The sequence below is a fragment of the Bufo bufo genome, chromosome 6, assembly GCF_905171765.1.
Source record: "Bufo bufo chromosome 6, aBufBuf1.1, whole genome shotgun sequence".
In the NCBI taxonomy this organism is placed as follows: Eukaryota; Metazoa; Chordata; class Amphibia; order Anura; family Bufonidae; genus Bufo; species Bufo bufo.
This window is the reverse complement of record NC_053394.1, coordinates 37,190,438-37,214,850: the sequence shown is the minus strand read 5'-3', so window position 1 is coordinate 37,214,850 and position 24,413 is coordinate 37,190,438. Positions and strand designations below refer to the sequence as shown.

Genomic DNA, 24,413 nt, shown 5'->3' with positions numbered 1-24,413 from the left:
ACTGCAGCCATGGTAGCATGCACCTGAACTCCCCTTATACATAGCTTTGAGTGGCTGGTCTAACTGTCTTTTGCATTATCTATGGACCCATCCACCAATCTATGGATCTATCCACAAATCTATGTATCTATCCACCAATCTATGGATCTATCCATCCATCGATCATACTGTCACGTATTACCTTCTCCATACTGTCAACAGTGCATGAAACCCCATGTAGAACAAGGTCTAATTCAGATCGGTAACGGGCCTCGTAGTCCACAAACTGCACAACGCCTCTACCTGGCCAGTTCTGTGGGGGGCGCTTCTGAGTCGTCCACTCTGCCTGATAGATGAACATAGCAAAGAACGCTGAGTTTATACAAGATATATACAGTATATGTATAAAATATTTACTTTCTACATGTACAATATGTGAGATGGAGAAACAGTCACCATTGTCTGAAAACTGTATACGTTCATATTGATTCATTAGAACTGTAATTTTGCTCTTTAACCACAAGAGGCCGCTGTTTCCCCACACAGCTATCGTATTGCAGGTGTTTGCATATTCATAGAAGGGGGGTTTTGGACTGTCTGGAGAAGAACCAGGAAGCTGTAGATGCCTCCATCTTTGAGAGGAACAGTGAAGGACTGTGTGTGAACAGAATCTGGTCTCATCCAGGCATCAGGGTGTCCTGGAGTGGCCAGAGTCGCAGCAGAGAGGGACTGATCGTTGTCCCGTACCCAGATCCTGCTTGGACTCAGGGGATTGTTTCCAAGAAGGCTATTAGGAGCTTTGGAATGGAGACCTCATGTTTGCTGAAGAGACTTGTTGCTGTCCAGTTTAAAGACATCATCGGATGCAGAACAAGACCCGGGTCATGGACTAAATTGCAGATTGGCACCTATGAGACTGAGGCTAGGTCTGTTAATTAGTTAGCTAGGGACTCTGTGCTATATAAGACCAAAAGTGTTTGCTACGTTTACTACAAGGACTCCATAACTATAAGAGACATTGCGCAATTGAGAGCTGACAGCTGGCCGACAACTTCAATTCAGCTCAGCACATTGCTCAGGAACAATACTCTGATACGGGTTTCTGGACTAGTTATGGGAGGGGAGGTGTTCTAGAGTTGATAAGATTGTAAGCTGCTGTGCTGCACCGCAGATAACTCCGTACTAACCACTCACTCAATCGTGTCGTCAATAGGGTAATAACAGGTATGGTGGGGTAGTTTTAGTGTGCCCGCCAGTAGGTAAATTATAGCAAACTTCCTCGGTATTCACCAGGTGACATCTTGCTGTGCAGCACAGGGGTTCTAAGCTGTGGCTTAGGGTATGTAACTTCATTTTCTTTGCCTCCATATTTGCTATTGTGTTCATTGCTATATCGTTCTGTAAAGAAAGTTCTGTTTTACACAAGCTGGTGTCCGTGTTGCTTTCCTCGTTCGTGACTTTACTGTATCCTGGGGAGCCCATCCCGGTACACAGCTTACAGATACCCTGACTGAACGATATGGGAGTCCATCACACTGAGGCTGCAGGGGGGGAGGGCTGAATCCAGAAAGCACGGAAGAGTGTATGACATGCTGACGTCAGCACTCCTCCCTGCCCAGGGCAAATTTTGCTGAAGGCCCACTCAGAGTTAGCTGAGGGTGGGCGCACCGCCAGCTAGGATGTGTCACAGTGCCGGCCACCAGATTTCCAATCCGGGCCTGTCTGCTTCTAACCGGGCCCTGTGCACATGCCCACAGAGAGGGTCCTGAGTGCCCCATCTTGCATGCGTGCCATAGGTTTGCCACCACAGACCTATAACAAAACCCCTGCATAAACCTAAACAAGTCCCGTAAACAATAATTACTGTATACAGGACGTCTAGCAAATATATCAAACCAACATAAGCTATTCAATTTCTGTTTAGAATTATCTAGTTATATAATGGATAACTGTTATGGCTCCACAGGTTTCCTAAACTCCGGTGTCAATCAGACCAGAGACTTCTACCTAGTTTACAGCCTATATCTATAGTATTACCAGGAAGGACATGGAGTATAGTTTCTCAGTGTCATCCGTGAGGGAGGTAGCAGCTAACTTCTCCTCATACATGCTAATTTCAACAGAAATCAATATAGAAACAGTCTGTGACATAACTTCATAAAAAGAGAGGCACGACATGGGATTTTTACGACAAAAAAGACTTAAAGGTAATCTATGTGATAAACTCACTTTATCCTTAGGTCTATAGCTTTGGCCGACGCCCTCAGAACTTACTTCGTTCTCTACTTTAACGTACTCATCCACACGCTCAACTGCAACAATATTGGTCTCCAGCTCTGACGTCATCTGCACTAACCAGTTCAGTGTCAGCGTAATCTGTACAATAAGAAATTATAATATAATATATAATGATCTGATGCTCAACGGTCGCAGGAGCCCTCCTGAACTCAACCATGTGACCATCCTCATGATGGTGATACAGTTTAATAATGTGGCTGGGGCGGCAGTAGTTTTTGCTGTCCTGCAGTATTTGGTTCTGCTGGGGCGATATTCTGTGCTGCACTACGGTACTGCAGGCCCTGCCTACTTCTGTTATCCCCGCCTACTTGTTTCGGCTCATGTCCTGTCAATTTGGACCGACCTACAACATGGGGCCACTTTTATTCTTTTTTCCAGGGTCACTTTAGGTTCCAAATCTGCCCCTGCATGGAAACACTGGAGAACCAACGAGTAGAACTAGTCCAAAGTTCGGGACATACTTCTCTTCAACTAATGAAGCACATTAAAAGGACTTGGATGGATTGATGTGTTGGTGTAAATCAGAAAAAAAATAGGGAACACACTATTGTTTACTTCTATGGGTCCTCCTGTAGCCTATAAATACTTCAGATACAAGGATATTTAAAGGAGTTTCTGCTTTGAACAATCTCTACTCAGTTCCTTGTCAAAAGGTTGATTACAGAAAGTGTCCCTGTTGGGACCTCTAGCAATCAGCAGTAATCAGTGGGGAAAACTGGAAGTGCTTAGTTTCCCTGCAGCGACACCACTAGAGAAGTCAATCATTACAATGCAGTAATGCAGGACAGGTCCTCCAGAGGCTTAGATGCTTTTTGCAACAACTATCCACTCTGGGTTTTCAAAAAAGCACAACTCATTTATCGTATTTCTGGTTCACATTGACTCACAGTGAGTGCTGCGGAAATGGATAGTCCAACAGTCCCACTGTCCACCGTGCCACGGCCTAACACAGCGAAGAAAGCAGCAAAGAACACTGTCAGGTTCCCAACAAATTCAAGTCGAATGGCCAGCCACCTGCAGACACATCACATAATAAGGAGATTACTAGTGTTGAGTGCGAATATTTGAATATCGAATTTTTCTTGCGAATATCGGCACTTCCCTAATTCACGAATATTTCGAATATAGTGCTATAAATTCGATATTTTGAATATTTTTTTTTTTTTTTTTTTTATTGTTATATTTTTTTCTTTCCCACTTCACAAAAGTAGTTCTTACCTGTCCTTAGGATTCCTGGCTTCTTGGCTGCTCCAGTCAGTGCCCATTGCCGCTTCTGACGACTTCCGTGCTCATGGAGCGTCCCCATCACCATGGGAACGTCTCCATACTAGAATGTACTGTCGGATTTGAGAATTACGTTGAAATCGCAATTCGATTAATTCAAGTTATAATAATCGAATCGGTTATAATTGCGATTTCATTTTAGCACTGCTATATTCCATATTAGGCTAGAATTAACGAATATGGAATATAGCAGTGCTAAGTTGAAATCGCAATTCGATTATTATAACTTGAATTAATCGAATTGCGATTTCAACTTGGACCTGGTTTACTATGGTTGGCTTGGTAGAATTAGCGAATATGACGAATGTATTCGTCATATTCCTCAAAACGAAGATAACGAAGTATTCTCCATCTTCGTTTCAGCTACCTATTCGTCAACTTTGCTAATTCTAGCAATCAAATAGGAAGGTTGACTATAGAGACAGCTGTGTTTAATTCACTATGCGATTATATTACTTACCTTTTTTTTAAAAAAATTGAATAGTTAAATACTTGATTATTATAATGATTCTATTTATAAAAAAAAAAAAAGAAAAGTAATATAATCGCATTGCGAATTAAACTTAGCTGTCTCTATGGTCAACTTTCCTATTTGATTGCTAGAATTAGCGAAGTTGACGAATAGGTAGCTAAAACGAAGATGTAGAATACTTTGTTATCTTCGTTTTGAGGAATATGACGAATACATTCATCATATTCGTCATCTTCGCTAATTCTAGATATCAAACCAATAGGAAAGTAGCCTTAAGTTAAAATCGCAATATGCGATTATTTAAATCGCATATTAATCGCGATAACTAGAATAATGCCGAATATTCGATTTCGACGAACATGAAACGAATATTCTATCGAATATTCGCAAATTTCGTCAAAATCGAATATGGCACCTGCCACTCATCACTAGAGATTACTAGAGATTCCTCCAGATTATGTACTCACTTGCTTTATCAATTTCTTAAGGTCCCTTTACATGGGACAATACAGCAGCAGATGGTCGGGAAGGAATCACCTGCTTGCTAATGCCATCGCTCGTCCCCATACACAGCACAATCTGCTGCGGGCAAACGATAATTTTTGTGACCGCAAAAATGATCTATTACCCGATGAATGAGCATTTACCCCACCAGATAATTGCTAATGAGCGTTTTTATGTATGCTCGTTAACGATTATCTACGGAATTCTCAGCCCGTGTAAAGGGCCCTTTACCTGTTGGACACAACCCAGGAGTAAACGCTCTTCTGATTGATATCTAGGTTGTCTTCATTGTGCTGGATGAATCTCTGTTGATGTCCATAAGCTCGGATGACTGACAGACCAGAGACTGTCTCCCCAAAGTGAGAGTAGATGGATGACCTGGTGACTGAATCCAGACGTCTCAGCTGACGTGAGGTGGCAATATAAAACCTCTGCAGGTACAATGACAATAAATTATTGCCATAAAAAAAAACATCCACAGGATTATAGGTCTTTAAGGGAACATGTAATCTATAAGAAAAATCTAGGAGGGGTAGGAGCATGACAGTAATTTTTAGAACATCAAAGACATAATCCCTGGGTTACTGTGTAAATTTAGGGATTATTTTATAGACTTGAACACTTATTGCTCTGAAAAGGAAACTTTAGACTCCTCTGATGTTGTGTCCTTTATCTAGCCATTTATCCAATAGCTTTTATAGCTGTGTTGCACTCCATTGGTGGCTTTTCTTGAGGTCCAGACACTTTAACTAGCCCTTTAAGGAATGTAATAGAAAGAAATAAACATGGGGGATGGAATGGTACTGGATGCCCTGGGTGAACTGTGAAAGTAGGACATCACCCCATGGAAGATAACAAGAGGAAACAGATGCTTACCTGGACAAAATAATACACAATTGCCAACGGTATGATGACAGCAGCAAAAATTGGTGTAGCCAAGGAGATCACAAACAGGGTGCCAATCACTCCCAAGACGCAGGAAATCCAGCTCCGGAACGACATGGGGATGGTTTCATCCACAGTGAAGATGTCCTGGAAGCAAACAAAAACATATTGTCCTATTTGGCATCTTCCAGAAAATGTGTCAAAACAATCTTGAAGATCCTGGGCCCCAATGCAAAATCTCTAAAGGGACCCTACCTACTATGTGCATTTCATAATACAGAAGCTGCTACTGGCTGATACATCACTATGGATGAACCATCATGGTGGCCAGCAGCAACTAGACAATGTGGTCAAGTGACATTATGGACAACATGTTGTCCAGCCAGGGTCTAAAAACAGGAGTGAATGGAGAAAGAAGCAGAATTTCACAGACAGGTATTGAGCAGTGTTTCTTACTATTTTATGTGGTGGAGCGTCTAGGTGTTTCTGACTATTCAGGAAACTCAATGTCTTGTTACTTCACCTTTACATGGATTCTTACAAAGGTAATTTTATCTTAACATGCTAACATTCCTGCCCCAAACCTGTGAGCTCAGGCACCTGCAAAATGTGCCATCCTTTATATTAGTAAAAACATTACTTTAAATGGGACTGAAAGGAACTGACCTTGGCAAACCTGTTGACAATGCGTCCAGTTGGAGTGGTGTCAAAGAACTGCATAGGAACGTGCAGGATATTTCGAAGTATTTGTGAATGGAGGAGCCGTGATGCACGTACTGTAGCGGCAGCAACCAGAAAAGCACTGAGGAACACAAAAATACCTAAAAAAAAAAAAAGATACATATAGAACCCATTAGTACCTCCATAGCATGTAATATAGCCACATAAGAGTGGAATATAGATCAGAGACAGCCTCTTTCAGAAAGGAGCCATGATCCAATAAACAGCCGAAGGACATCACACCCAGTCATACATTTCCCCTGTAGCAGCTATAAAGATGAATGGCTGTCAGGTATTACATAGATGGCTCAATTGTTGCTTGATAATTTTAGGTTTTATTTTCTTAGTTTTATAAATAAAATACAGTCCTGATCAAAAGACCACTTGAAAAATGGCAAAAAAAATAATAATCATATTTAGCATGGCTGGATCTTAACAAGGTTCTAAGTAGAGCTTGAACATGCAACAAGAAGAAATGGAAGTGAGACAAAACATTTTTTGAGCATTCAATTTAATGAAAACAACGAATAAACTGAAACAGGCTGTTTTTCAGCTGATCAAAAGTTTAGGACCACACCTCAAAAAAAAAATAGACCCCCCCCAAAACAGAAATCCAACTTCCAAACATGAACTCAGTAATGAGTAGCTCCGCCGTTATTGTTTATCACTTCAAAAATTTGTTTCGGCATGCTTGAAGCAAGCGTTTCCATGAGGTGAGTGGGAACATTTCTCCAAGTGGTGAAGACGGCCGCACGAAGGCCATCTACTGTCTGGAACTGTTGTCCATTTTTGTAAACTTCCCTTGCCATCCATCCCCAAAGGTTCTCGAATGGATTTAGATCAGGGGAACACACAGGATGGGCCAAAAGAGTGATGTTATTCTCCTGGAAGAAGTCCCTTGTCCTGCGGGCATTGTGTACTGTAGCGTTGTCCTGTTTAAAAACCCAGTCGTTACAACACAGACGAGGGCCCTCAGTCATGAGGAATGCTCTCTGCAACATCTGGACATAGCCAGCGGCCGTTTGACGCCCCTGCACTTCCTGAAGCTCCATTGTTCCACTGAAGGAAAAAGCACACCAGACCATTATGGCGCCCCCTCCACTGTGGCGTGCAGAAAACATCTCAGGTGGGATCTGCTTGTTATGCCAGTAACGTTGGAAACCATCAAGACCATCAAGGTTAAATTTTTTCTCATCAGAGAATAAAACTTTCTTCCACCTTTGAATGTCCCATGTTTGGTGCTCTCTTGCAAAGTCGAAACGAGCAGTTCTGTGGCATTCAAGGAGACGAGGTCTTTGAAGACGTTTTTTGTTTTTGAAGCCCTTCAGTCTCAGATGCCGTCTGATGGTTATGGGGCTGCAGCCAGCACCAGTAAGGTCCTTAATTTGGGTCGAGGATCCTCCAGTGTCTTGACGGACAGACAATTGCATCCTCCGGCTCAGTGCTGATTAAATTTTTTGGGATCTTCCACTTGACTTTTTCGTTCCATAACCCTCAGGATCATTTAAGAAATTTCAAATGACTGTCTTACTGCGCCCCATCTCAGCAGCGATGGCGCGCTGTGAGAGACCCTGCTTATGCAGTTCAACAACCCGACCACGTTCGAAAAGGGAGAGTTTTTTTGCCTTTGCCATCACAACGTGTGACTACCAGACAGAAAATGACAACGAATCCACATCTTTGCACAGATTTGGCCTTTTAAAGGCATGTGGTCCTAAAATTTGGATCAGCTGAAAAACAGCCTCTTTCAGTTTAATCGTTATTTTCAATTAATTGAATGCTCAAAAAATGTTTTGTCACTCTTATTTCTTCTTGTTGGATGTTGAAGCTCTACTTGGAACCTTGTTAAGATCCAACAATGTAAAATAAGATTTTTTGCCATTTTTCAAGTGGTCTTAAACTTTTGATCAGGACTGAACATAACAAAATAAAGTTACCTTGTGCCACCCCCAGGGCTCCATACACCCCGACCCTCATGTCTCTCTGTGAAGTCGGATAGCTCTGATTAAAAAAAGGCACAGCGTCCGACATCCAGTCACTGATCCAAATGTTCTGTCCGACAAAGGACGCGGTCTGTAAAGCGTAGGTCACCAATATCGAGGAAGAGTAAACCCATCCAACTGCACGAAAGTACTTCAGATACAGAGAGAACTTCACCTGTAAAAAAAGATCCAATGGATGAGATTGATCAAAAATAGAACAGGGAGTGATAAGGAGAAGTCATCCACAGCAACCACTTCTAGATCTGATTTTATTTTTCAACATGAAAGCAGAATCCAGATTGGTAGCATGAGTAACTGTTCCACTTTCCTTTTACCCAACTTTTCCCTAAATCTCACCTTCATGTTATTGACAGAATGTTTAAATCTTCATTGTCTAGTTACATAGTTAATACGGTTGAAAAAAGACATAAGTCCATCAAGTTCAACCAAGGGATAGGTGGGGATGCGAATCCCAGAAGGAAGTGAGACTCAGATTTCTACACGTTTTCATAAGCACTAATGTCATTTACTTTTAAGAATTCATCTAAACCCTTTTTAAAACTGTCCACTGTTCCTGCTGTGACCACGTCCCGATGAAGTCTATTCCACAGATTCACAGTTCTTACAGTAAAGAAGCTTTGACGCTTCCGGAGACTGAACATGGAACAGTTTTTCACCGTATTTTTTGCATGGCCAATTTATATATTTGTACAGGTTAATCATGTCCCCCTTTAGACGTCTCTTCTCAAGACTAAATAAATTCAATTCTTTTAATCTTTCTTCATAACTAAGACCCTCCATGCCCCTTATCAGTTTAGTCGCTCTCCTCTGTACTTTCTCCAGCTGCAGTGCATCCTTTCTATGGACTGGTGCCCAGAACTGAACTGCATATTCCAGATGAGGCCGCACCAACGCTTTGTAAAATGGTAGTATTACATCCCTTACGTGCATGGCAATATCCTGGTGGCCTTAGAAGCAGCTGATTGACATTGTATGCTGTTATTTAATCTACCATCCACAAGGAATGTGGTAGTATGAGCCTTATCTTAAAGGAGTTGTTGAGGATTTTGATACTGAAGACCTATCCTCGGGACAGGTCATCAATATCAAATAGGTGGGGGTGCTGGACCCCTGCCGATTTGATATCGATGGCCTATCCTTACAAACATCAAAAGTCCTGGACAACCCCTTTAACCCCTTAAGGACCGGGCTCATTTTCACCTTAAGGACCAGGCCATTTTTTGGAAATCTGACCAGTGTCACTTTAAGTGCTAATAACTTTAAAACGCTTTGACTTATCCAGGCCATTCTGAGATTGTTTTTTCGTCACATATTGTACTTCATGACACTGGTAAAATGAAGTCAAAAAAATTTTTTTTTTTGCAAATTTCAAAGTTTCAGTTTCTCTACTTCTGTAATACATAGTAATACCCCAAAAAATTGTGATGACTTTACATTCCCCATATGTCTACTTCATGTGTGAATTGTTTTGGGAATGATATTTTATTTTTTGGGGATGTTATAAGGCTTAGAAGTTTAGAAGCAAATCTTGAAATTTTTCAGAAATTTACAAAAACTAAATTTTTAGGGACCAGTTCAGGTCTGAAGTCGATTTGCGAGGCTTACATAATAGAAACCACCCAAAAATGACCCCATCTAAGAAACTACACCCCTCAAGGTATTCAAAACTGATTTTGCATACATTATTAACCCTTTAGGTGTTGCACAAGAGTTATTGGCAAATGGGGAGGAAATTTGAGAATTTAATTTTTTTGTCTAATTTTTCATTTTAACCCATTTTTTCCACTAACAAAGCAAGGGTTAACAGCCAAACAAGATTGTATCTTTATTGCCCTGACTCTGCCGTTTACAGAAACACCCAATATGTGGCCGTAAACTACTGTACGGGCACACAGCGGGGCGTAGAGTGAAAGGTGCGCCGTATGGTTTTTGGAAGGCTGATTTTTATGGACTGGTTTTTTGACACCATGTCCCATTTGAAGCCCCCTGATGCACCCCTAGAGGAGAAAGTCCCTAAAAGTGACCCCATCTAAGAAACTACACCCCTCAAGTTATTCAAAACTGATTTTACATACGTCGTTAACCCTTTAGGTGTTGCACAAGAGTTATTGGCAAATGGGGATGAAATTTGAGAATTTCATTTTTTTGCCTAATTTTCAATTTTAACCCATTTTTCCCACTAACAAAGCAAGGGTTAACAGCCAAACAAGACTGTATCTTTATTGCCCTGACTCTGCTGTTTACAGAAACACCCCATATGTGGCCGTAAACTACTGTACGGGCACACAGTAGGGCGTAGAGTGAAAGGTGCGCCGTTTGGTTTTTGGAAGGCTGATTTTGCTGGACTGTTTTTTTGACACCATGTCCCATTTGAAGCCCCCCTGATGCACCCCTAGAGTAGAAACTCCATAAAAGTGACCCCATCTAAGAAACTACACCCTTCAAGGTATTCAAAACTGATTTTACAAACGTTGTTAACCCTTTAGGTGTTGCACAAGATTTAATGGAAAATAGAGACACAATTTCAAAATTTCAAATTTTTGGCAGATTTTCCATTTTAATATTTTTTTTCCAGTTACAAAGCAAGGGTTAACAGCCAAACAAAACTCATTATTTATGGCCCTGATTCTGTAGTTTACAGAAACACCCCATATGTGGTCGTAAACAGCTGTACAGGCACACGGCAGGGCGCAGAAGGAAAGGAATGCCATACGGTTTTTGGAAGGCAGATTTTGCTGGACTGGTTTTTTTGACACCATGTCCCATTTGAAGCCCCCCTGATGCACCCCTAGAGTGGAAACTCCAAAAAAGTGACTCCATTTTAGAAACTACAGGATAGGGTGGCAGTTTTGTTGGTACTAGTTTAGGGTACATATGATTTTTGGTTGCTCTATATTACACTTTTTGTGCAGCAAGGTAACAAGAAATAGCTTTTTTGGCACTTTTTTTTTTTGTTATTTACAACATTCATCTGACAGGTTAGATCATGGGGTAATTTTATAGAGCAGGTTGTCACGGACGCGGCGATACCTAATATGTATACATTTTTTTTTATTTATGTAAGTTTTATACAATAACTTCATTTTTAAAACCAAAAAAATGTTTTAGTGTCTCCATAGTCTAAGAGCCATAGTTTTTTCAGTTTTTGGGCGATTATCTTGAGTAGGGTCTCATTTTTTGCGGGATGAGATGACGGTTTGATTGGCACTATTTTGGGGTGCATATGACTTTTTGATCGCTTGCTATTACACTTTTTGTGACGTAAAATGGCAAAAAATGGCTTTTTTTACACTGTTTTTATTTTTATTTTTTTACGGTGGTCATCTGAGGGGTTAGGTCATGTGATATTTTTATAGAGCCGGTCGATACGGACGCGGCGATACCTAATATGTATACTTTTTTTTTATTTATGTAAGTTTTACACAATGATTTCATTTTTGAAACAAAAAAAAATCATGTTTTAGTGTTTCCATAGTCTAAGAGCCATAGTTTTTTCAGCTTTTGGGCGATTATCTTGAGTAGGGTCTCATTTTTTGCGGGATGAGATGATGGTTTGATTGGTACTATTTTGGCGTACATGCGACTTTTTTGATCACTTTTATTACCTTTTTTGGGAAGTAAGGTGGGCAAAATTTCAATTTTCTCATAGTTTTTATTTTTTTATTTTTATGGCGTTCACCGTGCGGGGAAAGTAACATGACCATTTTATAGATCAGGTCGTTACGGACGCGGCGATACCTAATATGTGTAGTTTATTTTATTTTTTTAATTTTTATTCAGTGATAAATGTGTTTTTTTTTATCTTAACTTTTTTCACTTTTTTTTTAACTTTTTTTTGACCCAGACCCGCTTGGTTCTTGAAGATCCAGTGGGTCTGATGTCTGTATAATACAGTACATTACCATGACGCCTGAGCAGGCGTCCTGTTGCCATGGGAACCCTCCCCGTCTGCTCAGAACTTCGCAGACGGGGAAGGGTAAGCACGGGGCTGAGGGGGGCTCTCTGGGGGCTCTCTCCCTCTCCATCGGGGGGCTGCAAAGGCACAGCAGCCCCCCGATGGAGAGGGAGTGAGCTCCCTGACCGATGACAGTTAACTTTTTCCATACAGCGGTCCGTACGGACCGCGGTATGGAAAGGGTTAAACGGCTGACATCTGCACAGATGTCAGCCGTTTATACCAGGGTGCCAGCAATGTGCTGGCACCCTGGTATAACCACTAGAAGCCAACGATCATTCATGGGAGGCGGGCGGGGAATCGCGATCCCGCCTGCCGCACCGCCCGCCTCCCGCAACGCCCCCACCGCATGCGACACCCCCCCCGCACCACCCGCCGGCATCAAATCATGCAGGGGTGCAGGGGGGGGTAAAAAATATAGATTTTAGCCACTCTAAAGTTTCTGATCCCCGCGGTCAGGGACCGCGGGCATCAGAAACTGCAAAAAGCGCAGCAAACCGCAGGTCTGAATTGACCTGCGGTTTGCTGCGATCGCCGACACGGGGGGGTCACATCACCCCCCCTGGCGTTGTCACAGGATGCCGGCTGAAGGACTTCAGCCGAAATCCCATTCCGTTTAACCCCTCGGGCGCCGGAATCCCGATTTAAAAGTTAGGACGTACCGGTACGTCCTTGGTCCTTAAGGACTCGGGAAATAGGGCGTATTGGTACGTCCTATGTCCTTAAGGGGTTAAAAATCAAAAAACAGATCTGTCAGATACCTGGCAGAGTAGACAAGTTTGCCCCAAATGCTGCTGGCAGCTACCACTAGGAAGAGTTAGGCAGATATAGTTTTATTATTTCCATTGCGTTCAATAGAAGTACAAGTGCACAGTATGAGCAGTGAGCTCCACCTGGTGGTGGATGCAGGCAGCCAGAATACTTTCATTGAATTTGTTGGCACAGCACTGAGCAGCATTCTGCTATCAGTAGTGTTTATCGGGGGCTGCACTGCTTGAATATTATGTGTGGCACTGTTTATAGGGGTACTCTCCTGGCAGTTGATGACAGAGGGTTAGCAGATACACTGGCTGTTGTTGTGGAGACATGACCTGCTACTATGGGTGCTGCCTAAGAATGATTGCAGTACATTTGTATCTGTACCTTTCCAGTCTCCACTGTCTCCTTTTCAATCAGCTTTTGTCCTTTTTCAATTATCTTCTCATCTTCTCCCTTGTTCTTTGCTACTTCCTTCAGTGACCTCCTTAAACTGCTATTCATACTGAATCACATAGTTGCAGGTAGAGAAGAAATCATAAACTACAGATTAGATGGCGTGCATAATCTATGCCATAATGTAAATTACAAATCCATCAAACTTTGTGTCCTAAATCAGTCAGACTCACCTGCTAAGCTTCCTCCTGTGTAGACTGTTTTCTCTCTTAAGTGTCATTGTCACAATGTCTTCTGCTACTTCGGGGGATTGTTCTACGGGATCTTCACCATCATCTTCATCTGTATTGAGTAGCACTGCAAGAAAGACAAAGAGAAAATCAGATGAAGACTCAAAACCATACAACAATTTGTTGACCTTATGGAGTCAACTACTCAACAACTACCAGTAAGATGTATGGCATCAATCATAGAGCCTTTGAAGGGCCAAGCAAGGAAAAATTTTCATCAACCGAGTAAATAATCATCTACAAAATTATTTAAAATTTTAGGTTTCGACTACTCTCACAACATATAAAACTGAAATGATACACTTAAAGGGCTTCTGTCACCCCACTAAACATTTTTTATTTTTTTTGTGTACTTATAATCCCTATACTGCGATTTATCCATACATACTGTGATTAATCATTTTGGTTCAGTAGATTCTGCTAAAAACGTACTTTTATAATATGTAAATTACCTGTCTACCAGCAAGTAGGGCGGCTACTTGCTGGTAGCAGCCGCATCCTCCTATCATAATGACGCCCCCTCCGCATGTTGATTGACAGGGCCAGCGGACGGGATCTTTCTCTGCTGGCCCTGTTTGCATTCAAAATCTGGCGCCTGCACCGTACCTGTCTTCAGTCGGCGCAGGCGCACTGAGAGGAGGAAGCTCGCTTGGCCGCTCCATCCTCAATGCGCCTGCGCCGGGTGTAGATGTGACGTCATCGGCGCAGGCGCATTGAGGATGGAGCGGCCAAGCGAGCGTCCTCCTCTCAGTGCGCCTGCGCCGATTGAATACCGTTACGGTGCAGGCGCGAGATCTTGATAGCAGACAGGGCCAGCCAGAGAAAGATCCCGTTCGCTGGCAGTGGCGTCTCTAGCTTTCAAATTTTGGGGGGGCACACTGGGGGCCAGGACAAAAGTAGGGGGGGCAGCTATAACAACGATACATTTACACAAGTACGCTTAGAAATGCTGCAATACTTTACCCAATACCTAAAACCGCAACAGGGAAGAAAAGTCCAGCTGTCTGTGGATGACACTTTTATAGAGAGGGGGATCTGTGGGTGACACTGCTATGGGGGGGATCTGTGGATGCCACATACCGTATATAGCATCTTATGCTATATGTGTCATCCACAGATCCACCCCATGACAGTGTCATCCCCATTTCCCCCTCCATAACAGCGTCATCCACAGATCTCCCTCCCTATAACAGTGTCATCCACAGATCTCCCTCCCTATAACAGTGTCATCCACAGATCTCCCTCCCCGCCTCTCACAGGAGTGTACATATATAAAATAAACATATTTCACATGAAAACGTACAGTTACTTGGCTTGGCCCTTGGGGATCTCGGACACCACTTCAACACTTGGCCGGGGGCTCGGCGGAGCTGATGTTGTGTTTTATCCTAATGAGAAAGATTTCATAATAAGGATTTGGAGAAGGGGCAGAGGGATAGCAGAGCAGAGAAAGGCTGGTGCTGCTACTAGGGGGTCATACCATGGGGGAGTAATAAAACCCACCATAATGCCCCCCAGTAGAAATAATTCTCCTTATAATGTGCAAAACATACCCCCTTATGCCCCCAGTTGAGCTAATTTCCCCCATAATGTGCCAGTATAAAATACCCCTATATAGTGCACCAGTAAATGCCTCCATAGTGCTCCTCTCCCCCCTTCCTGCTAGTGCCCCCCATAATGTACCAGTATAAAATGTCCCATATATCGTGCCCCAGTAGATGCCCTCAGTGTCCCCCATAATTTGCAAGTATAAAATACCCCTTCTTAGTGCCCCCCGTAGATGACTCCATAGTACTCCTCTCTCCCCTTCTCCATAGTACCCACCATAATGTGTCCCAGTATAAAATGCTACTGTACAGAGCCCCCCATATAAAACACCCCTTCTTTGTGGCCTCAGTAGATGCCCCTATAGTGCCCACCAATAATGTGCCAGTAATAAGTGCCCTCAATAACGTGCCAGTAACAAGAGCCCCCCAATGTGCCAGTAATAAGCCCCCATCACGTGCCAGTAACAAGAGCCCCCATCACGTGCCAGTAATAGGCCCCCCCATCACGTACCAGTAATAAGCCCCCATCACGTGCCAGTAATGAGCCCCCCATCACGTGCCAGTAATGAGCCCCCATCACGTGCCAGTAATAAGCCCCCCATCACGTGCCAGTATTAAGCCCCCCCATGTTCCAGTATTAAGTCCCCCCATCATCATGTGCGAGTATTAAGTCCCCCCATCATCATGTGCCAGTATTAAGTCCCCCATCATCATGTGCCAGTATTAAGTCCCCCATCATCATGTGCCAGTATTAAGTCCCCCCATCATCATGTGCCAGTATTAAGTCCCCCATCATCATGTGCGAGTATTAAGTCCCCCCATCATCATGTGCCAGTATTAAGTCCCCCATCATCATGTGCCAGTATTAAGTCCCCCCATCATCATGTGCCAGTATTAAGTCCCCCATCATCATGTGCCAGTATTAAGTCCCCCCCATCATCATGTGCCAGTATTAAGTCTCCCCCATCATCATGTGCCAGTATTAAGTCCCCCCCATCATCATGTGCCAGTATTAAGTCCCCCATCATGTGCCAGTATTAAGTCCCCCCATCATGTGCCAGTATTAAGTCCCCCCATCATGTGCCAGTATTAAGTCCCCCCCATCATCATGTGCCAGTATTAAGTCCCCCCATCATCATGTGCCAGTATTAAGTCCCTCCCATCATCATGTGCCAGTATTAAGTCCCCCCATCATCATGTGCCAGTATAAAGTCCCCCCCATCATCATGTGCCAGTTTTGTAATAAGCCCCCCCAATGTGCCAGTAACACTATTGTAAAAAAAAACACAAAAAAAAACACTTATACTTACCTAAGTGTCAGCGATGCGATGCAGCCTCTTCCTGTGTCCCACGCTGTAATGTAAGGCTCAGGCGGCACGATGACGTCATTGCGCCGGCCTCTGATAGGCTGCCGGCCTAGTGCCTGCAGCCAGGGGCGTACATAAAAATCACTGGGCCCCATAGCAGGAATCTAAATTGGGCCCCCATTCCCCTTTTATAGCCCCTCCCTTTGTTCCATGAACTATTCTTGCTGCTGCGTTTTATAATTTATGCCATCAGGGCCGGAATGGGATTACAAAACAGCCCTGGCACACAAAAGAGGTATAATAGATGCAGATGTATATTATATACAGCAGTGTACAGTTATGTGAGGTACGCTGTATAATATATGCAGTGTGTACAGGTATATAGTATATTCCCTAGTGTTCTGATATGTGAGGTACAGGGTATAATAGATGCAGTGTGTACAGGTATATAGTATATACAGCAGTGTACTGATATGTGAGGTACGGGGTATAATATATGCAGTGTATACAGTATATACAGTAGTGTAATATGTGAGGTACGAGGTATAATAGATGCAGTGTGTACAGGTATATAGTAAATACAGCAGTGTATTGACACCTCGTACCTCAGATATCAGTACACCGCTGTATATACTATATATCTGTACACACTGCATCTATTATACCTCGTACCTCACATATATAGTATATACAGAAGTGTACTGATATCTGTACACACAGCATCTATTATACCTTGTACCTCACATATCAGTGCACTGCGGTATATACTATATATCTGTACATATTGCATGTATAATACTGTGTAATATATGCAGTGTGTGTGCATGTATGTGTGTGTATCTATATATATATATATATATATATATATACAGAGCAGTGTATTGATGTGACACATAGAAGGTATAATACTGTAGATGCAGTGTTTATAGAAATATGTGGTCAGTTATGCATTATAGTCACTGTGAGGTACATGAGGTAGTGGTAACTGTCTGAAGTAGTATACATGAGTGAGCAATGAGTAAAAACAGGGCATGGAGGGGAGGTAAATGATGAAAAGTGGAGGACCTCCTCTTACCTCTCCATTCCAGTCTGTATGGATCAATGCAGAGCTGCTTGTGAACTTTTAATACTTGCTGTTAGGGGTTGAAGGACCTGTGATGATGTCATCACAGGTCCTGGCAGATGTACCTTTGAAACCTAGGAACTACACCATTTTTGGTGCAGTTCCTTTGCTAGATTCTGCAGGACCTGTGATGTTGAAGATGATGTCATCACAGGTCCTGGCAGATGCACTGTTCTAACCTGGGAACTACACTTTACACTGTGCAGTTCCCTTACAGGACCTGTGATGACATCATCAAAGGTCCTTTAGCTTTAGAAAGGTAAACAGGAGTAATTAGGGGGCGGGGCCTCTCCTCCACTTCGGTGCCTGCCTGCAGCCTATCAGAGGAAAGGGAAGGGACACGCCTCTCCCTCCCCTGCACCTCTGCTGGCACAGGCAGTTTACAATGGAGATGAACGCAATGGAAGCGCTCATCTCCCTGTGCCCGGCAGCGGCTGCTCACTTGGGGGGGGGGGGGTCATTTTAGTTGGGGGGGCACAGCATGATGTAGGGGGCGACGCCACTGTTCGCTGGCCCTGTCAATCAACATGCGGAGGGGGCATCATTATGATAGGAGGATGCGGCTGCTACCAGCAAGTAGCCGCCCTACTTGCTGGTAGACAGGTAATTTACATATTATAAAAGTATGTTTTTAGCAGAATCTACTGAACCAAAATGATTAATCACATTATGTATGGATAAATCGCAGTATAGGGATTATAAGTACACAAAAAAAAAAAAATGTTTAGTGGGGTGACAGAAGCCCTTTAACCACCTCCGGACCGCCTAACGCAGGATCGCGTTCCGGAGGTGGCAGCCCTGCGCAGAGTCACGCATATATGCGTCATCTCGCGATGGCCGAGATTTCCTGTGAACGCGCGCACACAGGCGCGCGCGCTCACAGGAACGGAAGGTAAGAGAGTTGATCTCCAGCCTGCCAGCGGCGATCGTTCGCTGGCAGGCTGGAGATGTGTTTTTTTTAACCCCTAACAGGTATATTAGACGCTGTTTTGATAACAGCGTCTAATATACCTGCTACCTGGTCCTCTGGTGGTCCCATTTGTTTGGATCGACCACCAGAGGACACAGGTAGCTCAGTAAAGTCCCACCAAGCACCACTACACTACACTACACCCCCCCCCCCCGTCACTTATTAACCCCTTATTAGCCCCTGATCACCCCCCTGTCATTGATTACCCCCCTGTAAAGCTCCATTCAGATGTCCGCATGATTTTTACGGATCCACTGATAGATGGATCGGATCCGCAAAACGCATCCGGACGTCTGAATGAAGCCTTACAGGGGCGTGATCAATGACTGTGGTTATCACCCCATATAGACTCCCTGATCACCCCCCCTGTCATTGATTACACCCCTGTCATTGATCAACCCCCTGTAAAGCTCCATTCAGACGTCCGCATGATTTTTACAGATGCACTGATAGATGGATCCGATCCGCAAAACGCATCCGGACGTCTGAATGAAGCCTTACAGGGGCATGATCAATGACTGTGGTGATCACCCCATATAGACTCCCTGATCACCCCCCTGTCATTGATCACCCCCCTGTAAAGCTCCATTCAGATGTCCGCATGATTTTTACGGATGCACTGATAGATGGATCCGATCCGCAAAACGCATCCGGACGTCTGAATGAAGCCTTACAGGGGCATGATCAATGACTGTGGTGATCACCCCATATAGACTCCCTGATCACCCCCCTGTAAAGCTCCATTCAGATGTCCGCATGATTTTTACGGATGCACTGATAGATGGATCCGATCCTCAAAACGCATCCGGACGTCTGAATGAAGCCTTACAGGGGCATGATCAATGACTGTGGTGATCACCCCATATAGACTCCCTGATCACCCCCCTGTAAAGCTCCATTCAGATGTCCGCATGATTTTTACGGATGCACTGATAGATGGATCCGATCCGCAAAACGCATCCGGACGTCTGAATGAAGCCTTACAGGGGCATGATCAATGACTGTGGTGATCACCCCATATAGACTCCCTGATCACCCCCCTGTAAAGCTCCATTCAGATGTCCGCATGATTTTTACGGATGCACTGATAGATGGATCGGATCCGCAAAACGCATCCGGACGTCTGAATGAAGCCTTACAGGGGAGTGATCAATGACTGTGGTGATCACCCCATATAGACTCCCTGATCACCCCCCTGTCATTGATTACCCCCCTGTAAAGCTCCATTCAGATGTCCGCATGATTTTTACGGATGCACTGATAGATGGATCGGATCCGCAAAACGCATCCGGACGTCTGAATGAAGCCTTACAGGGGCGTGATCAATGACTGTGGTGATCACCCCATATAGACTCCCTGATTACCCCCCTGTCATTGATTACCCCCCTGTCATTGATTACCCCCCTGTCATTGATTACCCCCCTGTAAAGCTCCATTCAGACGTCCGCATGATTTTTACGGATCCACTGATAGATGGATCGGATCCGCAAAACGCATCCGGACGTCTGAATGAAGCCTTACAGGGGCGTGATCAATGACTGTGGTGATCACCCCATATAGACTCCCTGATCCCCCCGCCTGTCATTGATCAACCCCCCTGTCATTGATCAACCCCCCTGTCATTGACCACCCCCCTGTCATTGATCACCCCTCTGTAAGGCTCCATTCAGATATTTTTTTGGCCCAAGTTAGCAGAATTTTTTTTTTTTTTTCTTACAAAGTCTCATATTCCACTAACTTGTGTCAAAAAATAAAATCTCACATGAACTCACCATACCCCTCACGGAATCCAAATGCGTAAAATTTTTTAGACATTTATATTCCAGACTTCTTCTCACGCTTTAGGGCCCCTAGAATGCCAGGGCAGTATAAATACCCCACATGTGACCCCATTTCGGAAAGAAGACACCCCCAGGTATTCCGTGAGGGGCATATTGAGTCCATGAAAGATTGAAATTTTTGTCCCAAGTTAGCGGAACGGGAGACTTTGTGAGAAAAAAATAAAAAATATCAATTTCCGCTAACTTGTGCCAAAAAAAAAAAATTTCTATGAACTCGCCATGCCCCTCATTGAATACCTTGGGGTGTCTTCTTTCCAAAATGGGGTCACATGTGGGGTATTTATACTGCCCTGGCATTCTAGGGGCCCCAAAGCGTGAGAAGAAGTCTGGTATCCAAATGTCTAAAAATGCCCTCCTAAAAGGAATTTGGGCACCTTTGCGCATCTAGGCTGCAAAAAAGTGTCACACATCTGGTATCGCCGTACTCAGGAGAAGTTGGGGAATGTGTTTTGGGGTGTCATTTTACATATACCCATGCTGGGTGAGAGAAATATCTTGGTCAAATGCCAACTTTGTATAAAAAAATGGGAAAAGTTGTCTTTTGCCAAGATATTTCTCTCACCCAGCATGGGTATATGTAAAATGACACCCCAAAACACATTCCCCAACTTCTCCTGAATACGGCGATACCACATGTGTGACACTTTTTTGCAGCCTAGGTGGGCAAAGGGGCCCATATTCCAAAGAGCACCTTTAGGATTTCACAGGTCATTTACCTACTTACCACACATTAGGGCCCCTGGAAAATGCCAGGGCAGTATAACTACCCCACAAGTGACCCCATTTTGGAAAGAAGACACCCCAAGGTATTCCGTGAGGGGCATGGCGAGTTCCTAGAATTTTTTATTTTTTGTCACAAGTTAGTGGAAAATGCTTATTTTTTTTTTTATTTTTTTTTTCATACAAAGTCTCATATTCCACTAACTTGTGACAAAAAATAAAAAGTTCCATGAACTCACTATGCCCATCAGCGAATACCTTGGGGTCTCTTCTTTCCAAAATGGGGTCACTTGTGGGGTAGTTATACTGCCCTGGCATTCTAGGGGCCCAAATGTGTGGTAAGGAGTTTGAAATCAAATTCTGTAAAAAATGACCTGTGAAATCCGAAAGGTGCTCTTTTGAATATGGGCCCCTTTGCCCACCTAGGCTGCAAAAAAGTGTCACACATCTGGTATCTCCGTAATCGGGAGAAGTTGGGGAATGTGTTTTGGGGTGTCATTTTACATATACCCATGCTGGGTGAGAGAAATATCTTGGCAAAAGACAACTTTTCCCATTTTTTTATACAAAGTTGGCATTTGACCAAGATATTTATCTCACCCAGCATGGGTATATGTAAAAAGACACCCCAAAACACATTCCTCAACTTCTCCTGAATACAGAGATACCAGATGTGTGACACTTTTTTGCAGCCTAGGTGGGCAAAGGGGCCCACATTCCAAAGAGCACCTTTCGGATTTCACAGGTCATTTACCTACTTACCACACATTTGGGCCCCTAGAATGCCAGGGCAGTATAACTACCCCACAAGTGACCCCATTTTGGAAAGAAGAGACCCCAAGGTATTCGCTGATGGGCATAGTGAGTTCATGGAAGTTTTTATTTTTTGTCACAAGTTTGTGGAATATGAGACTTTGTATGAAAAAAAAAAAAAAAAAAAAAATCATCATTTTCCACTAACTTGTGACAAAAAATAAAAAATTCTAGGAACTCGCCATGCCCCTCACGGAATACCTTGGGGTGTCTTCTTTCCAAAATGGGGTCACTGTGGGGTAGTTATACTGCCCTGGTATTCTAGGGGCCCAAATGTGTGGTAAGGAGTTTGAAATCAAATTCAGGAAAAAATGAGGAGTGAAATCCGAAAGGTGCTCTTTGGAATATGGGCCCCTTTGCCCACCTAGGCTGCAAAAAAGTGTCACACATCTGGTATCCCCGTACTCAGGAGAAGTTGAGGAATGTGTTTTGGGGTGTCTTTTTACATATACCCATGCTGGGTGAGATAAATATCTTGGTCAAATGACAACTTTGTATAAAAAAATAGGAAAAGTTGTCTTTTGCCAAGATATTTCTCTCACCCAGCATGGGTATATATAAAATGACACCGCAAAACACATTCCCCACCTTCTCCTGAGTACGGAGATACCAGATGTGTGACACTTTTTTGCAGCCTAGGTGGGCAAAGGGGCCCATATTCCAAAGAGCACCTTTCGGATTTCACAGGTCATTTTTTACAGAATTTGATTTCAAACTCCTTACCACACATTTGGGCCCCTAGAATGCCAGGGCAGTATAACTACCCCACAAGTGACCCCATTTTGGAAAGAAGAGACCCCAAGGTATTCGCTGATGGGCATAGTGAGTTCATAGAACTTTTTATTTTTTGTCACAAGTTAGTGGAATATGAGACTTTGTAAGAAAAAAAAAAAAAAAAAAAAATCATAATTTTCCGCTAACTTGTGACAAAAAATAAAAAGTTCTATGAACTCACTATGCCCATCAGCGAATACCTTAGGGTGTGTACTTTCAGAAATGGGGTCATTTGTGGGGTGTTTGTACTGTCTGGCCATTGTAGAACCTCAGGAAACATGACAGGTGCTCAGAAAGTCAGAGCTGCTTCAAAAAGCCGAAATTCACATTTTTGTACCATAGTTTGTAAACGCTATAACTTTTACCCAAACCATTTTTTTTTTACCCAAACATTTTTTTTTTATCAAAGACATGTAGAACTATAAATTTAGAGCAAAATTTCTATATGGATGTCGTTTTTTTTGCAAAATTTCACAACTGAAAGTGAAAAATGTCATTTTTTTGCAAAAAAAATCGTTAAATTTCGATTAATAACAAAAAAAGTAAAAATGTCAGCAGCAATGAAATACCACCAAATGAAAGCTCTATTAGTGAGAAGAAAAGGAGGTAAAATTCATTTGGGTGGTAAGTTGCATGACCGAGCAATAAACGGTGAAAGTAGTGTAGGTCAGAAGTGTAAAAAGTGGCCAGGTCTTTCAGGGTGTTTAAGCACTGGGGGCTGAAGTGGTTAAAAAGGGGCATTCCTCCTATCCACAGGAGGGGGACAACCATCAGATCAGTGGGGGTCCTACCACTGGGACTGCCACCAATCACAAGAACATGGGACCTGTGCCCTCTACAGGCCCCCTGCTCCCCTGAAATGACTGAAGCGACTGGTTGCACATGTCAACTCCATTAGTTTCTATAGGTGTCCTTGAGATAGCTGAGTACAGCGCTCCACTATCTCCAGAACTCCCATAGAAATGTATGGAGCGACCACTCCAGTCAATTCAGGGGAGCAGAAGGGGTCCTGTGTAAGGGTCAGCCCCTTGAATTATCAAGTGCATCTCCAGTGATAACATTTCACACAGACTGCCATGCCTTCTTCTGGCCACAAGAGGCCACTGGGTCTTTAAGAAAGAAAGAAAGGAAGTTGTTGTTCCAGAGGATGTAGGAGGAGTTCAAGTTCCCGGGCTTGGAGAGCAGGAGGCTGCGGTCCTTGCAGAGGTGTACAGAGAGAGTCTGCTACTCGTGATTTTTCCTGGCTGCTGTGGGACAGGTCAACAGAGACTGCAAAGTGTGTTCCAGAGGAGCAAAGTGTTCAATTCAGAGACCTGTGACAGGACGGGTTACTCCTGTCAGAGCTGGACTATGTGGATTCCAGCACCTGCACTCTAGAAAGAGACAGAGAGAGAAAAGAAAAGACCGCCCTGGGACAAGAAAGTGACCGGATCAAGAGACAGACTGCACCTGCCTTCACGTGCCAGACCAAGACAAGCAGCTACCTGCAGAACTGTGAGTGTGCACTGGTGCTAATCTGTGGTAGGACATAGAGCAGGAGACTTAGTCAGTGCGTTGTATAAACATGCCCTGGTTAGCAGGGGCAGACAGGAAAATAATAGAGAAGAGTAGCTTGCATTTGTATGTGTTTTTGTGGATGCAAAGTTCAGTTATCCTTCCTGTAAATTTATGAAAACCTGTTAACACTGTTCCTGTCATTTGTCGATTGCGCCTCTGGTGCATCGGCACAATACTGTTAATCCGATTTTCCGGCCGTTATATTTAGTTCTTTAACAA

General features: G+C 43.4%; 1 protein-coding gene across 1 annotated transcript in view; it reads right to left on the bottom strand.

Moving 5' to 3' along the window:
* Positions 1–24,413, bottom strand: part of LOC121003104 (canalicular multispecific organic anion transporter 1-like) — a 150,565-nt gene that overhangs the window by 13,133 nt on the left and 113,019 nt on the right. The window contains exons 20-28 of the mRNA XM_040434682.1: positions 13,486–13,609; positions 13,244–13,361; positions 8,080–8,299; positions 6,089–6,243; positions 5,414–5,569; positions 4,769–4,968; positions 3,165–3,291; positions 2,254–2,355; positions 182–325 (exon numbers count right to left, since the gene is read on the bottom strand). Coding sequence (XP_040290616.1) covers positions 182–325; positions 2,254–2,355; positions 3,165–3,291; positions 4,769–4,968; positions 5,414–5,569; positions 6,089–6,243; positions 8,080–8,299; positions 13,244–13,361; positions 13,486–13,609 — 1,346 coding nt within the window. The remainder of the gene's footprint in view (positions 1–181; positions 326–2,253; positions 2,356–3,164; positions 3,292–4,768; positions 4,969–5,413; positions 5,570–6,088; positions 6,244–8,079; positions 8,300–13,243; positions 13,362–13,485; positions 13,610–24,413) is intronic.